This window comes from Hypanus sabinus, chromosome 6 (genome assembly GCF_030144855.1).
Source record: "Hypanus sabinus isolate sHypSab1 chromosome 6, sHypSab1.hap1, whole genome shotgun sequence".
Classification (NCBI taxonomy): domain Eukaryota; kingdom Metazoa; phylum Chordata; class Chondrichthyes; order Myliobatiformes; family Dasyatidae; genus Hypanus; species Hypanus sabinus.
Window position 1 is genome coordinate 133,044,012 of NC_082711.1, and position 20,659 is coordinate 133,064,670.

A 20,659-nucleotide genomic window follows, 5' to 3' on the forward strand; every position below is an offset into this window, starting at 1 on the left:
ATGAGATTTACAAGGATGTTGCCTGGATTGGGGATCATGCCTTATGAGAATAGGTTGAGTGAACTCAGCCTTTTCTCTTTGCAGCGACAGAGGATGAGAGGTGACCTGATTGAGGTGTACAATGAGAGGCATTTGTTGTGTGGATAGTCAGAGGCTTTTCCCCAGGGCTGAAATGGCTAGCATAAGCAGACACAGGTTTAAGGTGCTTGGAATTAGGTACAGAGGAGATATCAGCGGTAAGTTTTTTTATGCAGAGAGTGGTGAGTGCGTGGAATGGGCTGCCGGCAGCAGTGGTAGAGATGGAAACAATAGGGTCTTTTAAGAGACTTCTGGATAGCTACATGGAGCTTAGTAAAATAGAGGGCTATGGTTAACCCTAGGCAGTTCTAAGGTAGGGACATGTTCAGCAGCTTTGTGGGCTGAAGGGACTGTATTGTGCTGTAGGTTTTCTATGTTTCTATGGCTATTCATTACGGTTGTCGGGAAACATTTAAGGTACGTTGGCATGGGGTTAAGCATCAGTTAACAGGAAATAAGATGCATCTGAGGTGAGGTTTGTAAGACAGAACTTCAGAAGATATTACAGCGGGGAGGAAGCATGCTAAGATTTACTATAAGTAAACTGAAAAGTTAAATGTATTTGTGAAATTACACAAAACATAATAAAAGCAAATATTGGTGAGTTGCAGCACAAATGGCCTTGTGGGATAATGAAGTGGAGGTGATAAATGAAACATTTCTCACCAAAACAAAAAATCAGGATTGGGCACAGTATTCTAGGATAAGGAAAGCAATGTAAGGTATGACAGTGTTGGCCAGAGAGAATGCACTTAAAAGATCAAATACAGAATTCATTTGGTTAGGGTTAAGAAACAAGGATACCAACATACTATTGGGAATATTATATGAGTGACCAAACAGTAGGAAAAATATTGAAGAAATTCTGCAGGGTAATTTCAGAAATGTACAAGAACATTAGCTTGCTGACATTGGGGGAACAGAATGACCCCAATTTAATTGAGAGAACATTAGCAAAAAAACACAAAGAAAGAGAGGAATTTCTGAAACCTGATGGATATGTTTATGGCCCAACGAGGAAGCATACAATGCCAGAAATGGTTTTGAGAAATAATGAGGCCACGTACTTGGAAAATCAAGGTTTAGATAGGTTATGGAGAAGTGAAGGCAATAATCTAAACAAGAACATTTAAAGACTTATTTCAGTAGAACAAATTGTACAAGATATTAGTGAGGCCTGATTTGCAGTACTGAATGCAGTTGTCATCACCTACCTACAGGAAAGATGAAAATAAGGTTGAAAGTACACAGAGAAAATTTACAAGGATGTTGTCAGGTCTGGAAAGATTGAATAGGTTAGGACTTTATTCCTTGCAATATAGGAGATTGAGAAGAGTATCATGGGAGGTGTAGATAGGGAAAATGCAAGCAGGCTTTTTCCACTGAGGTTGGGTGGGTCTACAACTACAGATCATGGGTTAAGGGTGAGAAGTGAAAAGTTTATGGGGAATATGAGGGGAAATGTCTTCACTCAGAGAATTGTGAAATTGTGGAATGAGCTGCCAGTGCAAGTGGTGTATGCAAGCTTAATTGAATTGAATTGCATCCTTCACATTTGTGAGGAGTAAAATCTTTACGTTACATCTCTGTCTGAACGTGCAAAGTGTAAATTAAAGCAATTTGTAATAAATAGCATGTACAGTAAGATATACAACTGATCAGTCAATGTAGCTTAGAAATACAATTGTGTCAGTGTGAATTAATCAGTCTGATGGCCTGGTGGAAGTAACTGTCCCAGAGCCTGTTGGTCCTGGTTTTAATGTTGCAGTACCATTTCCCATATGGTAGTGGCCGGGACAGATTGTGGTTGGAGTGACTTGGGTCCCCTATGATCCTTCAGGCCCTTTTTACGCACCTGTTGCTATAAATGTCTTGAACAGTTGGAAGTTCACATCCACAGGTGCGCTGGGCTGTCCGCACCACTCTCTGCAGAGCCCTGAAATTGAGGAAAGTACAGTTCCCATACCAGGCAGTGATGCAGCTGGTCAGGATACTCTCAATTGTGCCCCTATAGAAAGTTCTTAGGCTTTGGGGGCCCAGTTACTAGAAGTTGGAGAAATCGATGAACATGCCACCAGGTTGAAGGCTACCTCGACGGAATATGAGATGATGCTCCTCCAACCTGAGAGCAGTGTCACCAGGGCAGAAGAGGAGGCCATGGACCGACATGTGGGAATGGAGAATGGAATTAAAATGATTGGTTACCAAGAAATCCTTCTTCTTGAGGATGGAATGAAGGTGCTCAACAACTGGTTTCCCAATTTATGTCGGGTCTCACCAATGTAGAAGAGGCCACATTGGGAGCACCAGATACAGTAGACAACCCCAACAGATTCACAGGTGAAATGTTGCCTCACCTGGACAGAATGTTTTGAGCCCTGAATAGAGGTGAGGGAAGGGGTGAACGTGGAGGTACAGCATTCCTTCTGATTGGAGGGATTTGTTCCAGGAGGGGAATTAGTGGGGAGGAACAAATGGACAATGAAATCATGGAGAGAATGATCCCTGTGGAAAGCAGACAGTGGGAGGGAGTCAATGAAGATGACAGAGGTTGTGGAGAATGATGTGTTGGATGTGGAGGCTCATGGGGTGGTAGGTGAGGACAAGAGGAACTCTATCCCTGTTAAGGTGGCAGGAAGATGGGGTGATTGTGAATTTCAAGGAAATGGTGGAGATGCGGGTGAAGGCAGCATCGGTGGTGGAGGAAGAGAAATCCCCTTCTTTGAAGAAGGAGGACATCTCTGATGTCTCGGAAAGGGATGCTTCATCCTGGGAACAGATGCAGTGGAGATGGAGGAATTGAGAAAATGAAATGGCATTTTTACAGGAGCCAGGGAAGGAAAAGGTATAGTCAAGATAACCATCAGAATCAGGTTTATAAACGATATTGGTAGACAGCACGACTCCAGAGATGGAGACAAAGAGATCAAGAAAGGGGACAGAGTTGTCAGAAATGGATCAAGTGAATTAAAAGGTAGCATGGAAGTTGAAGCAAAATTGATGAAACTGATAAGCTCGGCGTAGGTGCAAGAAGTGCATCAATGTAGTCATCAAAGCAGTGCAGAAAGAGTTGGGAAGCATCACTAGGGCAGGCTTGTAACATAGACCGTTCCACCTAGCCAATGAAAAGGAGGCACAACTGGGACACGTGCATGTGCCCATGGCTAAACATTGAGTTTGGAGAAAGTGGGGGGTTCATAAAACTGAAGATATTGGCAACATTAAAGGAAATGGCCAAAAGGAAGCAAGCAGAGAATTACTGTAAATAGTTGTACGTTAAGACTGTAGAATGAGAGACAGTTATAGCCTCAAGGCTAGCAATTAAACTATTGCCTTTTGTATACATTTTAATGATTTAGATAAGGGAATAATGGACAAGATGTAAAAATGCACAATGTCAGTGTGGTATACACAGAGGAGGGTTGTTAAAGTATGTGCGGAGACCTTGAAAGAGTGCAAATTGAATTTACTACATTTAAGTGTGAAATGATACATCTTGACAGAAGGTTTTAGGGATTGAGGATCTCTTTGGTATTTAGAAGAATGAGGGGTGATTTTATTGAAAATGGTAAGCTACTGAAGAAGCATTTCATGGTAGATATGAGATATTTCCACCAGTTGGAGAGTCTTAAACAAGAGGATAGAGTTATAAGATTAGAGATCAGCCATTTAAAACTGACATGCACAGGATTTTTTCCCCACAGGGTGTGGTGGATCTCTGGTATTATCTACCTTGGAAGATTGTGGAGGTTAGATCATTCTTTATTTTTGAAGAAAAGGTTGATACATTTTTGAAAGATTGGAGGATTAAGGTCTGGAGCAGATCAGCTATGATTATATTGAATGACAGGACTGATGGGCTGATTGATGCGGTCACTTTTCTTTTCCTGTGAAGCAAGCCAAGTGGAAGAAGTATCAGAGAAAGTGCATTTTTGTGATAGTGATCATACTTTAGGGAGATTATGGAAAAAGGAATAAAGATAAAAGAGTAATAAAGTTCTAAATTAAGGCAAGGAAACTTTACTGGATTGAGTGATTTTTGAAAATAAACTGGTAACAGCTGCTTGTAGATAAACCAGTCTCTGACAATAGAAGGCTCTTAAGAAGGATTTTCAAGGGGTTCATGTTAAACACATTCCCAGTAAAAATAAAGAATAGGATTACCAAACCTAGTGTTCCTTGAATGAAAAGGTTCACAGACAAAAGGATCAGACAAAACAGGGGAGTTTATATCAGAAACTAAGTTTGATTGACCAGAAGGGTATCAAATGCGTGGGAGTGAAATTGCAAGAAAAGTTAGTAGATTCAGAAAATAGCTGGCAAATAAAGTAAATACAATCTAGTTATGTTTTATAAGCTCATAAACAGCACTATGTTTAAGACTAACTATGGATAAAGCACTTATCATTAGGAACCAAAAAGATGCAGAAATGTGTGAGGTTCTTGATGAATATTTTATAACTTTCTTCAAAAGAGAGGGATTTTGACGATACTGCACAAATCATCAAATTATTGATGGTCATTGCAACTCCAGCCAAAGTATCAACTGGTTATCCCTCTTCTTTGTTTTCTGCCTTTTAACTACCCTCAATCTAACTTGAGGTTGAGGCAATAGTTCCTCCTTCCACTTACCTACTAAGCATTTGCACCTTTTGCATTTATCATCATCAGTCAACATCAGTACATTGGCCTACTACTGTGTGCTTTAATTTTGTGAGGTATCTTATTGAAGAACTTCTGAAAGTTAAAGTTGGTTATCCTTATAAATTTTAACCTCAGAATATCTGACAGATGATTTCTGTTTCACAAACCCATGAAAGAGATGAAATAGCATCCCTCAAAGTGTGTTCAGAAACAGTCGCATGGATGTATACATGCATAAAAGGGGCAGGAGTTGTTGAAAGAACAGTCAGTATCGTATGCAGCATCCATGGCTTCATAGGTGTAGTATATAAACATAGAATACAAAAGAAGAGATTTTAGGTTGAATGAAACACTTTAGGGCACTGCTAGAATATACATCTGTGCTTGCCACACTATTGGAAGGTTATGGACATCCTAAAGTAATACCAGTGATGAAGAATTTTAGCTTCAAAAATAGAGTGGAGAAGCTAAGATTGCTTTCCTTGAAGTAGGTTGAAAGGAGACTTAACAGATGTATAGAAGATCATAAGGGATAAATAGAGGGTAAATATGGAGAAACTGCTCTCATTAGTGGAAGTATGCATGTCACTTACATGCATATCACTTTATGGACATATAATCAATCTATCTATATAAGCTGACTTATGTTTTTACATTTATTGTATTTATTATTATTATTATCATTGTGTTCTTTATCTTTTGTGTTTTTGTGCTGCATTGAATCTGGCGTAACAATTATTTTGTTCTCCTTTATTTTAAAGTTCAAGTTCAAAGTACATTATAAAAGTATGCATACCATATACAACATTGAGTTTCATCTTCTTACAGAAACCTCAAAACAAAGAAACACAATAGAACCCACTAAAAAAGCCCCACACAACAAAGATCATCATACACCCTAAATGTGAAAAAAGAATTGCATAAACAATAACAAAAGGTAAACAAATAATACAAAACATGAACTGCAGAGTTACAAAAATGAGTCCACAATCATGGAGCCAGTTCAGTGCTACAGCCTCACCAGGAGCCCGATGCATGCAGGCCACAGTCACAGAGCCAGTTCAGTGCTACAGCCTCACCAGGAGCCCGATGCATGCAGGCCACAGTCACGGAGCCAGTTCAGTGCTACAGCCTCACCAGGAGCCCGATGCATGCAGGCCACAGTCACGGAGCCAGTTCAGTGCTACAGCCTCACCAGGAGCCCGATGCATGCAGGCCACAGTCACGGAGCCAGTTCAGTGCTACAGCCTCACCAGGAGCCCGATGCATGCAGGCCACAGTCACGGAGCCAGTTCAGTGCTACAGCCTCACCAGGAGCCCGATGCATGCAGGCCACAGTCACGGAGCCAGTTCAGTGCTACAGCCTCACCAGGAGCCCGATGCATGCAGGCCACAGTCATGGAGCCAGTTCAGTGCTACAGCCTCACCAGGAGCCCGATGCATGCAGGCCACAGTCACGGAGCCAGTTCAGTGCTACAGCCTCACCAGGAGCCCGATGCATGCAGGCCACAGTCACGGAGCCAGTTCAGTGCTACAGCCTCACCAGGAGCCCGATGCATGCAGGCCACAGTCACGGAGCCAGTTCAGTGCTACAGCCTCACCAAGAGCCCGATGCATGTAGGCCACAGTCACGGAGCCAGTTCAGTGCTACAGCCTCACCAGGAGCCCGATGCATGCAGGCCACAGTCATGGAGCCAGTTCAGTGCTACAGCCTCACCAGGAGCCCGATGCATGCAGGCCACAGTCACACGGCCAGTTCAGTGCTACAGCCTCACCAGGAGCCCGATGCATGCAGGCCACAGTCACGGAGCCAGTTCAGTGCTACAGCCTCACCAGGATCCCGATGCATGCAGGCCACAGTCACGGAGCCAGTTCAGTGCTACAGCCTCACCAGGAGCCCGATGCATGCAGGCCACAGTCACGGAGCCAGTTCAGTGCTACAGCCTCACCAGGAGCCCGATGCATGCAGGCCACAGTCACGGAGCCAGTTCAGTGCTACAGCCTCACCAGGAGCCCGATGCATGCAGGCCACAGTCACGGAGCCAGTTCAGTGCTACAGCCTCACCAGGAGCCCGATGCATGCAGGCCACAGTCACGGAGCCAGTTCAGTGCTACAGCCTCACCAGGAGCCCGATGCATGCAGGCCACAGTCACGGAGCCAGTTCAGTGCTGAGATGAGTAAAAATTCTTGGAGTAGCAAGCTGAAACATGATTTATCCTTCACCCTCGGCCTCAATGACTTGACCTATTTAATCTGGCTCAGTACTTAAAGTAGCTAAACATCAGCTTGTTTTCATAGTGGGTTTCAATCTGGCCACAAGTCCACTCCAGCAAGGACTGTCATGGTTATGCCTGCATTCTCAAGCATCCAGGTCACTGAATCCTACAGGATTCTGCAAAACTGCCAGGTCGTATAGACAGTTCAAAATCACACCGCCCAAAGAGAAATTACAGGCTGTGGATTGCAGTGATCATTGTCCAGTAAAGGTGTAATTAATAGAATAGTTGGTAGTTTTGTTTGCTTCCCGCAAAATATCTCCGTGTCTTGCCAGTGCTATCTTGCCATCTATACATTTGTGGTCAGGAAATGACATTAAACAACCTTGAATACACGAGCACACATACACTTGTATTCACAGACTATGAGCATTCGGTGGAGGAGTGGAACTGAATTTGGACTCAATGTGACAAACAGCCATCATGTTAATTACACTGAAGCTATTTCATCTGTAGAGGAGAGGCTACAGTTATTCAGATTATAACTCTATTTTTCACCAATGTTCACAATGAATATTTATCTCACTTCTATTAGTGCATCTCCATTTTATTTCTATAGTTAGAATTTCTGATTACATATTTACCTTCTGTATTCGATGAGTTTGTGTGCCCATCATAAACAACACAATACCTTACACACTCAAGTTCCACATCCTCTGGCATCAAATAATTTCCTTCCATGTCCTGCAAAATAACAAATAAAGAACAAGATTGGAAAAGTAAAGAATTTAATCAACATTCTTTATCAATTCTGTAGACTGAATGTGTTGGTACTGGCCAATTTTGCATTCTAACAGGCATACTGCAAGGTATAAACAGCAGGCTACTTCAGACCAGAGGACAGGAATTATATAGGATACAATTTTGTCATATCATCTCTTTTTGTTTCTTAGTGCTGATGGGTAATGTTTAATATATTTCATTTTGTACTAATATGCAAGGAGGATTTAGTGCCTTGCTAGCAAGATCATGTTTTTTTACAAAAAAATACTCAGCTATTTTTGTTGCAATGAGATGATAGGATTTTCAAACATTGGACTTCCTAAATGAGAATGCAAACTTCAGAGGTGGACTTGTTCAAAAATTCTGAGCTTAGCTCTATTTTTTATTGAGAATTATATTGTTTTTTTAATTCACTGACCAGAATGATTTCAGTTAATCTATTTATAGCACTTTTATTGGAACACTTGGCTAAAAGAAACAGGATCAAGAGGAGGCAATATGTGCCCCTGAGCTCTACAATTCAGTAAGTTCTCTGAGAACTAAATGGAAAACCTCTTTTCCTCAGACCAAGAGACTTAATTCTTTGAAGGAATAAGCCACAGGACATCTGTGCATTGATAGAATATTGTCATTCTTCTATTGTTATGATTTTGCTGAATGTGTGGAGCTTTAACCTACTACATGATACAAGATTTACAAGAATGTTGCATAAATTCTAGGGCATACCTTATGAGAATAGGTTGAGTGAACTCGGCCTTTTCTCTTTGGAGGAATGGAGGATGAAGTGACCTGATCAAGGTGTATAAGATGATGAGGGGCATTGATCGTGTGGATAGCCAGAGGCTCTTTCTGAAGGCTGAAATTGCTACATGAGGGGGAATAGTTTTAAGGTGCTTGGAAATAGGTACCGAGGGGATGTTAGGGGTAAGTTTTTCCGCACAGAGAGTGGTGGGTGTGTGGAATGCACTGCCAGTGATGGTGGTGGAAGCGGATATAATAGGGTCTTTTAAGAGACTCTTAGGTAGGTACATGGAGCTTAGAAAAATAGAGGGCTATGCGTGAGGGAAATTCTAGGCAGTCTAGACAGAGAGAGGTCTCTGTACCTCCTTTTGCAACTGGACTTCTTAACCAGAAGACCACAGTCTGTGTGGATAGGTAATAACTATCCTCCTCACTGATGATCAACAATGGTGCACCTCGGGTGTGTGTGCATAGCCCACTGCTCTAATCTCTATATCCACATGACTGTGTGGCTAGGCACAGCTCAAATACCATCTGTAAATTTGCTGACAATACAACCATTGTTGGTAGAATCTCAGGTGGTGATGAGAGGGTGTACAGGAGCGAGCTATGCCAACTAGTGGAATGGTGCCACAGCAACAACTTGGCACTCAACATCAGTAAGAGTGGATTGTGGACTTCAGAAAGGGTAAGATGAAGGAACACATACCAATCCTCATAGAGGGATCAGAAGTGGAGAGAGTGAGCAGCTTCAAGTTCCTGGGTGTCAAGATCTCTGAGGATCTAACCTGGTCCCAATATATCGATGCAGTTATAAAGAAGGCAAAACAGTGGTTATACTTTATTAGGAGTTTGAAGAGGTTTGACATGTTGACAAATACACTCAAAAACTTCTATAGTTGTACCATGGAGAGCATTCTGACAGGCTGCATCACTGTCTGGTATGGAGGGGCTACTGCACAGGACCGAAAGAAGCTGCAGAAGGTTGCAAATCTAGTCAGTTCCATCTTGGGCACTAGCCTACACAATATCCAGGACATCTTTAGGAAGTGGTGTCTCAGAAAGGCAGCGTCCATTATTAAGGACCTCCAGCACCCAGGGCATGCCCCTTTCTCACTGTTACCATCAGGTAGGAGGTACAGGAGCCTGAAGACACACACTCAATGATTCAGGAACTGTTTCTTCTCCTCTGCTATCTGATTCCTAAATGGACATTGAATCTTTGGACACTACCTCACTTTTTTTCTAATATACAGTATTTCTGTTTTTGCACATTTTTTATCTATTCAATATACAAACGTATGTAATTGATTTACTTGTTTATTTATTATGTTTTATTTTATTTATTATTATTATTTTTCTCTCTGCTAGATTATGTAATGTATTGAACTGCTGCTGCTAGGTTAACAAATTTCATACCACATGCCGGTGATAATAAACCGGATTCTGATTCTGAGTCTCTAGAGTAGGTTACATGGTCGGCACAATACTGTGGGCCGAAAGGCGTGTAATGTGCTGTAAATTTCTATGTCCTATGATACATTATGAATCTTGATGACAATATGTCAAATTTTGTTAAATTGAGCAAGTTTCAACTGGGGTCAAGAAAATCAAAACTTAACTGCTAAAGACCCACTACAGGCATTAAAAACATTATCATGATTACCACTTCAAAAATGACTGAGAATTTGCTGTATGAGATGTTAAACTAGGTGTTCCTCTGCCTACTCAAATGGATAAAGGAGTCCTCTCTGCACCAGTTTAAGTACAGAGAGTTCTGGCACAGAAAAGACCATAATTTCAGTCTCTGTTTATATCATCAATGCAATCAACTATTTAAATAGGTGGGATCTTGCATTGGGTCAAATGGCTGTTAACATAACATTTATTACACTCTATCTATTGGTTTTAAAACATTAAGAATTCTTGAGGATAGGCTTTACATAAATTTATTTCCTCTTTTATCAAATAGAAATACAAAACATTACCCTTTTTGCTCTCTTGGCTGTTATCACATGACTTTCATCATATTGATATTTGGTCCGTACATCTGTAATAATAGATTTTAAAAATCTGTATTGAAAATGAATTTGCAATGCAATGAGGAAAGAATGATAACTTTCTGTTGCATCAGACAATTAAACAAAAGGTGAGATTCTTATTTGCTTCTTAAGATGTCAATAGTGCGAGAGAGTCTAGGGCCACAAGACACAAATTTAGAATAGAAGTGTTAACCTGCTCAGTGGAGGAAAAAATACCAGAGACATGAAATTACCTCTGAAACGGATTTTATTCAGAGGAGAGTTCGCAGCCACACGCACTTCGGGCGTAAGGTAGCCAACTATTAATTTATCATTTATAGTATAAGAGGTCATACTTATACCAAAAAGTGGGGCACTACATTCGCAAATATGGTTACTGATTCAAATTCATCGATTGCTTGGCTATTGCATAGCTAAGCACGCAAAATACTCGGAACAAGTATAGACACAAGCGAAATACTTGGAATAGGTACAGACGCAAGCAAAACACTCGAAATAGGTATATAGCTCAGCTACTTCGCCAGACACATTGTCTTGCGGTGGCAAGGTTTCTCTTTCCTTGTGGTTGCCATATCCGTCTGGCACTCTATTTTAGTTACTCGTTCCCTGTCCTCCTACGCTTCCCCAATTACATACTCTGCTTCCAGTCCTGTAAGCATACTTTGCTGCACTTACCCCTTGTCCCCCCTTCTACACGTACCCCTTATCCTCTCCACATTCTTAGAAGGATGTTCCTTTAGAACAGAGATGCTGGAATTTCTTCAGTCAGAGAATGGTGAATTTGCGGAATTCATTGCCACAGAAGGCTGTGGAGGCCAAGTCAGTGAGTATATTTAAAGTGGAAGTTGATAGTTGAAGGGGCATAGACTTAGGATGAGAGGGGGAAAATTTAAAAGGTACCTGAGAGACAACTTTTTCCATGGTGATGATCCACCGCAGGAAATAGTCAAGGCAGGTACAACAGTACCATTAAGCAGCACTTGGATAGGTAGATGAAGGGGCAGAACTTAGAGGAACATGGACTGAATGTAGGAAATTGTGATTATCTGTGTGAGCACTGTTATCAGCGTCAGCATGGGCTGGCTGGGCCCAATAGGCCATTATCCATGCTGTATTGCTCTATGACTCTAAATGCAATGACAAATATGCTCTAGTTTTCTTAAAGATTAGAGCCTGTTTTATTTGCATTGTATTCTGTTTTACTGAGGACACCTTCAAAAGGTGATGACTCAAAAAGGCAGCATCCATCTTTAAGGACCCTTACATGCAGGAAGTGCCCTCTTCTCATTGCTATGGTCAAGATGGTGGTACAGGAGTTTGAAGACATACACTCAACATTTTAGAAACAGCTTCTTTCCCTCCGCCATCAGATTTCTAAATGGAAAATGAACTTGTAAACTACCTCACTGTATTTTGCTCTCTTTTTGCACTACCTATTTAATTTTACATACATACATTCTTATTGTAATTTACAGTTTATTTTTATTATGTATTGCACTGTGCTACTGCCACAAAACAACATATTTTGCAACATGCCAGTGATACCAAACCTGATTCTAATTCTGGTCTTATATCTAATATTTAATATTTAGAAATGCACTATCAAATTTCATATGATGTTAATCAATTTGAAGTAGCACCTTAATATAAGTTACTATTTTTGTTCCTGGTTGTTCATGTTTTGAAAAAGTACAAAAGCAGAAAATTATATATCAGTTGTTTTAAAATGGAGAGTGTGTGCAATACATTTGACCTTATACATTATCAGTAAACTTCCTTGAAGATTAATTATTCTGAGCTGAATAATGCACTGCCTTAAAGTATGTCTCTACAATGCCAGAAAAGAGTGTTCTCCAGATTAAAAAATCATTTTGCATAAATTTGTGGAATTAATGCTAGTTATAAATAGGAAATCAACATCATAGGGTAAGATTTTTATGTACTCTAGAGCTACTTTTCTGGCATTTACTTACCCTTGTTCCTTGTTCATTCATCTCTCCCAGCACTTATCCCCGTAAGGGGCCTAAGTGCTACACCTCCCCATTCACTTTCTCTCTCACCTCCAATCAGGGCCCCAAACAGTCTTTCCAGGTAAGGTAAAACTTCACCTGCAAGTCTGTTGGGGTCATATATTGTGTCCAGTGCTCCCAATGAAGTTTCCTCTATGTTGGTGAGACCTGTTATAAATTGGGGAACTGCTTCATCGAGCATCTCCACTCCATCCACCTAAAGTGGCACTTCTCGGTGGCCAAAATTTTAATTCCTATTCTGACATGTCGGTCCATGTCCATGTCCATATCCTCTTGTGTCAAATGAGGTCACCCTCAGGGTGGAGGAGGAACACAAATTCAATCTAGGTACCCTCAAACCTGTTGGCAAGAATATCAATTTCATTTTCTGGTTAAAAAAAATCTCCCCCCTTCTTCTATTCCCCACTCTGACCTCTTACCTCATCTGCCTATCACTTCCCTCAGGTCTCCTCCTCTTTCCCTTTCTCCTATGGTCCACTCTACTCTCCTATCAGATTCCCTCTTCTCCAGCCCTTGACCTTTCCCACCACCTGGCTTCACCTTTCACCTTCTAACTATCCTCTTTTTCCATACCCCAACTTATTTATTTTGGCATCTTCCCCCTTTTTTTCCAGTCCTGAGGAAGGGGCCCAGCATGAAACATTGACTGTTTATTCATTTCCATATCTGCTGCCTGACCTGCTGAGTTCAATAGTAGTATTACATCAATAGCAGTATTTTAGCCAAATTGATTTCTGACAACATATTGTATCACCTTGTTTTTAATAGTTCCTTCCATTCACAGAAGAACCTCTTCAATAATACATTCAAGACGATCAATATTTACTGAGTCATTTGTCCTGCAGTCACTGCAGTGGTACACAACTCTATACAAAACCTATTTCAAATCCTATCAGTACACAGCAAGTTTCCAACAAAATGGACACAAATACCACAAGACGTTCAGCTAAATAGAAAGTGACTCTCTGATATGACTAAGGTAAAAAGACATCAGACAAACAAGGAGGCGCCATAACCCTTCTCCACCAGTCTTCACACAGACACACCGTCCAATCAACACATGCTGTAGGAAAAATGTTTTTTCAGTTCTCCCTACCATTTATAACTATAGGCTTTGAAAATGATAAGCACAGGTACACAGAAGTATAGTACTCACACAAAGTCCAAATCAGATTCAGAACCACCCTCACTCATAGAAACCTTGCTGTGGGATGCACCACATATTCAGTTCAAAGTAAATTTATTATCAAAGTACATATATGTCACTATATACAAACCCAAGATTCATGTTCTTGCGGGCATACTCAATAAATTCATAATAGGATAATAACAATAATAGAATCAATGAAAGACTGCACTGTGTATTCAACCAGTGTGCAAAAGCCAACAACTATGCAAACACAAAAAGAAAGAAATAATAATAAATAAATAAGCAATAAATGCTGAGAACATGAAATGAAGAGTCCTTGAAAGTGAGACTATAAGTTGTGGGAACATTTCAGTAATGGGGCAAGTGATGCAGAATGAAGTTATCCCCTTTGGTTCAAGAGCCTGACGGTTGAGGGTACTAACTGTTCCTGAACCTGGCGGTGTGGGTCCTGAGTCTCCTGTACCTTCTTCCTGATGACAGTGGTGAGAAGAAAGCATGACCTGGGTAGTGGTGGTCCTTGCTGATAGACAACGCTCTCTGTGTAGATGTGTTCAGTGGTGGGGAAGGCTTTACCTGTGATGGACTGAGCCTTTTTGTAGGATTCTTTGTTCAAGGGCAATGGTATTTCCATACTAGGCTGTGATGCAACCAGTTAATATACTCTCCACCACGCATCTATGCTGAATCTTCACAAACTCCCAAGGAAGTAGAGGCACCACCGTACTTCCTTTGTAATTGTACTTACATGCTAGACCCAGGACAGCTTCTCTGAAATGATAACACTGAGGAATTTAATGCTGCTGACCCTCTCCACCTCTGATCTGCAGAGAACTGGCTCATGGGCCTCTGGTTTCCTCCTCCTGAAGCTAATAATCAGCTCCTTGGTCTTGCTGACATTGGGCAAGGAGTTGTTGTTGTGGCACCACTTAGCCAGATTTTCAATCTTGCTCCTATATGCTGATTTGTCAGCACCTCTAATTCAGTCAAAAACTGTGCTGTTGTTAGCTAACACAGTAAATATGGCATTGGAGCTGTGCTTAGCCACAGTCTTAAGTGAAAAGCGAGTAGAGCAGAGGCTATACACTTCATCAACTGTGCTGATGGAGATTGTGGAGGAGATGTTGTTGCCAATCTGAACTGACTAGGGTCTGCGAGTGAGGAATCAAGTATTCAATTGCACAAGGGGGTTTTGAGGCCAAGCTCTTGAAACTTATTGATTAGCTTTGAGAGAACAATAGTATTGAATGCTGAGCTGTAGTCAATAAACAGCATCCTGATGTATGCATCTTTGCTGTCCAGATGTTCCAGGGTCGAGTGAAAAGCTGATGAGATGGGATCTGTTGTGGACCTGTTGTGCTATTAGGTAAATTAGCGCAGATCCAAGTTGCTTCTCGGGCAGGAGTTGATACATTTCATCACCAACCTCTACAAACACTTCATTCACAGTGGATGTAAGTAGACGATAGTCATCGAGGTAAGTTATTATCATTCTTCCTGGGTACCTCAGACTGCTGAAGCGAGAGGTTAAAAATCTCAATAAGCAGTCCAGTCAGTTGATCAGCACAGGTTTTTAGTACTTGGCCAGGTACTCTGTCTGGGCCAGATGCTTTTCATGAGTTCACTCTTCTGAAGGACGCTCGCACATTGGCCTCAGAAATTGAAATAACAGCATCTTCAAGGACTGTGGAAGTTCATGATGGTTCTTCCATGTTTTTATGGTCAAAACAAGCATAAAAGGCATTGAGCTCATCTGGAAGCGAAGCCCTGTTGTCACTTATGTTGTTTGATGTTACATTTAAGCCCTGCCACAGCCATTGAGCACTTTCATTGATTCAAGTTTAGTCCGGAACTGCCACTTTGCTCCCTGAGATCGCTTTCCAGATATCATACATGGACCTCTTGTAACTTTCTTGGTCACCAGACTTGAAAGCCTCTGTTCTCGCCTTCAGCAGATTGCAGATTCTACAGTTTATCCAGAGCTTCTGGTTGGAGGAGATTCTGAATGCTTGTGTGGGGCACACTCATCTATGACTGTTTTTATAAAGTCTGTGACAAACATAATGTATTCATTCCAATCCAAAGACGAGTCCTTGAACACTGCCCAGTCCGCCAAACTGAAACTTTTCCATAGCCATTCCTCGGCCTCCCATAACCACCTCTTTATTGTCCTAATCTCTGGAGCCTCGTTCTTCAGCCTTTGCATACAGGTAGGAGAAGGACAGCCTAATAAAAAGCATGGAAAGGTAGGCATTCCTTATCTTAGTATAACAGTGGTTTTGTGTATTAGGTGCTACAGGTTACATGCTAATAGTAACTGGGCATCAATTTCTACAAACAAGCTTGGTTGAAGTCCTGAATGTGATCTGAAATGTGGATGGATTATTTCTTGTTTGGTGACAGTATTATGCAGTATCTCAAATGCTTGATTATAGTCAGCTGATGGTGGTATGTAACCTCTGATGAGGATCATGGATGAGAATTCCCTAGGTAAATAGAATCGATGGCATTTGATTGTTAGGAATTCAAAGTCAGGAGAATACAAATTTGTCTAAACCACCACTGAGAGTTTATTATGAAACACATACTACCACCTTTAGTCTTTTTGGAATCAGTTGATTGGTGCATTCTGTGAATCAAGAAGCCTTTAGTTCTGATCACTGTATCTGGCATGCTGGGAGTAAGCCACGTCTCAGTTAAACACAGGACCCAACAATCTCTCATTTCCCTTTGATACAGCAATCTTGCCCTTAGGTCCTCAATTTTGTTCTCCAGTGACTGAACATTTGCTAAGTCTCATTCTTCTGTGTTTCATCTAGGCTTGGAGTACCACCTTTTCCATCTTGCTTCCAGCCATGGTGATTGTCTGCTTAAAGATGCTGTACCTACTTGCTTGAGGGTTAGGTCTGCCAACTCCTTCAGAAGATCATGAAATCTGTAATTCATTAAGTCGATTTAAAAGTACATTTCTTAAAGGGAAGTTACAAAATGCAGATTGCAGTGAGAGTAATTCACTGGTTCACTGGTGCCATCTTAGACAGCTCTTTTGACTAAAGTGAAGCAAATTATATCTTCATTTCACAAACAAGTGAAAATCTGCAGATGCTGGAAATCCAAGCAATACACACAAAATGCTGGAGGAACTCAGCAGGCCAGGTAGCATCTTTTTTCCATAGTTGCTGCCTAGCCTGCTGAGTTCCTCCAGCATTTTGTGTGGGTTGCTATATCTTCTTGGGCAGCCCTTCAATATTCAGAAAGATTTGCCTCTATTCCGCTTTTGTGGGTTTTGATCTGGGTGTCGAGAATCCACAGGCTCTGCTTGAGTAGGGGCGGATAGTCCTTAGTAGTAGTATTTTGTCATACACTCTCACTGTTATTTGTGCATGGCCTTTGCATGCTCTCGTTGGATGTTCCTCCTTGGTTTTGAGAGATCACTAGCCAGAGATTCTCTTAGCTCAGTCAAAATGCTGCATTTTTGCAAGAAGGCTTCAGCATTCTTGAAGCATTTGCCTGAAAAGACTACTACTGCTCCTGTTATTAAACATGCAGATAATGAGGACTGCTCATTGACAGTTGAGTATTGTCAGAGCAGTGATGTCAAGCATATCAGCCTGGAGTAGATGCCTGACAATGGGCTTGCATGTTTTTGCAGAATTAACTTTGGTGGCACCAACAGCACTTCTGTACATTTTCCATGTCTTTGATGTACAGAGAAGGGTACCAATTACTGTTGCACTCTAGTCATGAGTGATGCAAGATCTTGGCATGTAAAGGGGAGCTTGTACTTGTACTTCTCAAACCAGAATCAAAATCACTACCATGTGTCTAGAAATTTGTTGTTTTAGGGCAGCAGTACAGTGTAAGACATAAAAATGACTATAAGTTACAAATAAATAAACAAACAGTGTAAAAGAGGAATAGGAAGGCAGCATTCATGTGTTAATGGATCATTCAGAAATCAAGCGACAGGGGAAAAAGTTGTTCCTAAAACATTGACTGTGGATCTTTGGGTTCTTGTACCCTCTACTTGATGGTAATAAAGAAAAGAGGGCATATCCCAAGTGCTGAGGGTCCCTATTGATGGATGCCTTTCTTTCTTTCTTTCTTTCTTTCTTTCAAACCTTTCCTTGCGTTATTTCTGGATCTTAAATAGACACTGATTGTTGTAGTCATCAATCATATTTGGCTCTTCTTCTATTACAGAGTACAGTATTTTATAATTCAGTCAGATTACAAGTATAGGGAAGAAATATCTGTTTATTTCAGTAGATTCTAAACTACCAGATGCATGTTATATGTAATGTCACAAGGTCATCATTGAAGTGTGGTGCCTTAATGTAATTGTGACACCAAGGAATTTCCAGCAAGACTTACACTTCCCACATATTTATAATGAACAATTCAATAATCATTGGATCGTTTGCTTCCACTAGAATTCTGAGGAGTTGAAGATCCCTGTGCATGAATTCTTTAATACGAGGTGGCTGGCTATTATACTCAAAGTTGCCTCATGGTTTTGATGGAGGACAGATAGATACTTAGATACAGACAGACAGACATACTTTATTGATCCCGAGGGAAATTGGGTTTCGTTACAGGAAATTACAGTAGCATTGCAAGTGTACAGATATGCAAATACACAAATATTAGAAAAGAAAGAAGGAATAAAAAAAAAGTTACCTCAAACAGTCTAACAGGAGGGGGTCATCAATTCCCAAGCTCTAGGTTGACTCATTATAGAGACTAATGGCCGAGGGTAAGAATAACCTCATATAGCACTCTTTGGAGCAGTGCAGTTGTCTTAGTCTAGTACTGAAAATGCTGCTTTGCTCAGCCAAGGTGGAATGCAGAGGGAAAGAAACATTGTCCAAAATTGCCAGGATTTTCCATAGGTCCTGTGTTCTGCCACAGCCTCCAGTGTTGTGTAGTTTGACTCCAAAAACAGAGCCACCCTTTGTAATCATTTTATTGAGAGTGTTGGCATCACCCGTGTTGTTGCCATTGCCCCAGCACACCACCACATAGAAGCTTGTACTGGTGACAACATACTGGTAGAACATGTGAAGAAGTTGTTTGCATGGGGTTCTGAGTAGGTACGTTCCAATGAGAGATGGAAAGGATGGTAGGGTACAAGATACGTGGTGCACAAAAGCTGTTGTAAATCTAGTCAAGAAGAAAAGAAGAGCCTACGAAAGGTTCAAAAATCTAGGTAATGATATGAATCTAGAAGATTATAAAGCTAGCAGGAAGGACCTTAATAACGAAATTAGGAGAGCCAGAAGGGGCCATAAGAAGGGCAGACAGGATTAAGAAAAATCCCAATGTATTCTGCAAGTATGTGAAGAGCAAGAGGATAAGACATGAGAGAATAGGACCAATCAAGTGTGACTATGGAAAAGTGTGTATGGAACTGGAGGAGATAGCAGAAGTTCTTAATGAGTTCTTTGCTTCAGTATTCACTACAGAAAAGGATCTTAGCAATTGTAGGAATGACGTACAGTGGATTGAAAAGCTTGAGCCTGTAGATATTAAGAAAGACGATGTGCTGGAGCTTTTGGAAAGCATCAAGTTGGATAAGTCACCAGGACTGGATGAGATGTACCCCAGGCTACTGTGGGAAGTGAGGGGAGAGTTTGCTGAGCCTCTGGTGATGATCTTTGCTTCATCAATGAGGATGAGAGAGGTTCCAGAGGATTGGAGTGTTGTGGATTTGTTCCCAAGATGTAGTGTATATGGATTTTAGCCATTTGAAAAAGTACCCCATGCAAAGATTATTGAGAAGGTAAGGAGGCATGGGATCCAAGGGGACATTGCTTTGTGGATCCAGAACTGGCTTACCCACAGAAGGCAAAGAGTGGTTATATTCTGCATGGAGGCTGGTGACCAGTGGTGTGCCTCAGGAATCTGTTCTGGGACCCCCTACTCTTTGTGATTTTTATAAATGACCTGGATAAGGAAGTGGAAGGATGATGACACAAAGGTTGGGGGTTTTGTGGATAGTGTGGAGGACATTAAGCCTTTACCCAATGGATTAATACAAAGAAACAGGTCCACGTTTTTCTCAGGCATCTCAGGAAAATTAGATATTAAAGGGTTAATGAAATGTCTAATTTGAAGTTATCTAAAGAAATGGTTATTAGGTAGATTAAACTTTGCAGAAATGAGTATTGCCCTACCCACCCATGCTCAATGGCTTAATGATATTATGTCCTGTTTAGACCTTGATAAAATTCATTACTCACTTCTCAATTTGGACATAAAATTTTAAAAGGTGTGGGGACCTTTTCTTGAATATTTTCATAACTCCTCTTTAGATTAAGTTTTATGGTTTCTTTTTGATTACATTACATTACAGTTTTGGTAGTAGGCATTTTTTATTCATGTTTACAGTTTTGTGGGGTCGGATGATCCGATTAGTTATTTTTTACATATTGTAATGGTTGGCCTGGAGTTTCATAGTGGGAGGGAGGGGAGGATACTAACTTCATATGATTTTACTCTGGGTGCTTTTTCCTTATTGTTATGAATGATATAATTGATATGTTTATTTTTCACTGTATTAATCTTCACTGTTGCTGGTTTTTTTGTTTGTAGAAATACATTAAAAAATTAATAAAAAAAGAAACTGAGACAATGGATTAAGGTCATTATCGGGAGGATGTTGCGTCTTCTCTCATTATTGTTTTTTCGTTATCCCCTTATTTAAACTTTGGTTATTATACTTACCGGCTAAATAGAGATAAATCGGATCTGTCAGCCTGGAGAACTTCGTGCTTTGATTCAGTATGTTGTAGAGCTCTGTTGCATCACAAAATAAAATTCCTGCCATTACGGGAATCAACAAGTTGATAAGCGCTCCTCGGGTCCTTGGTTTCAACTCTTGTTGAACGGTATCCATGAAGTGACGTCAATGGGCTGAGAACCGGGGGAGGGTGGGTAACTGAGTCCTAGGCGCATGCGCATTACCCCTGCCTGAT

At 40.9% G+C, this 20,659-nt stretch overlaps 1 protein-coding gene across 3 annotated transcripts in view; it reads right to left on the reverse strand.

Annotated features, from left to right (window-relative positions):
• styxl1 (serine/threonine/tyrosine interacting-like 1) overlaps nucleotides 1-20,565 on the reverse strand; it is a 38,292-nt gene extending 17,727 nt beyond the window's left edge. For 2 of the 3 annotated variants that reach the window (XM_059972971.1, XM_059972970.1), the window contains exons 1-3: nucleotides 20,409-20,565; nucleotides 10,452-10,513; nucleotides 7,584-7,683 (exon numbers count right to left, since the gene is read on the reverse strand). In XM_059972971.1, coding sequence (XP_059828954.1) covers nucleotides 7,584-7,683; nucleotides 10,452-10,513; nucleotides 20,409-20,511 — 265 coding nt within the window. In that variant the 5' untranslated portion in view covers nucleotides 20,512-20,565. The remainder of the gene's footprint in view (nucleotides 1-7,583; nucleotides 7,684-10,451; nucleotides 10,514-20,408) is intronic. The other variant, XM_059972972.1, reaches the window with a different exon arrangement.
• Nucleotides 20,566-20,659: the final 94 nt, after the last annotated feature.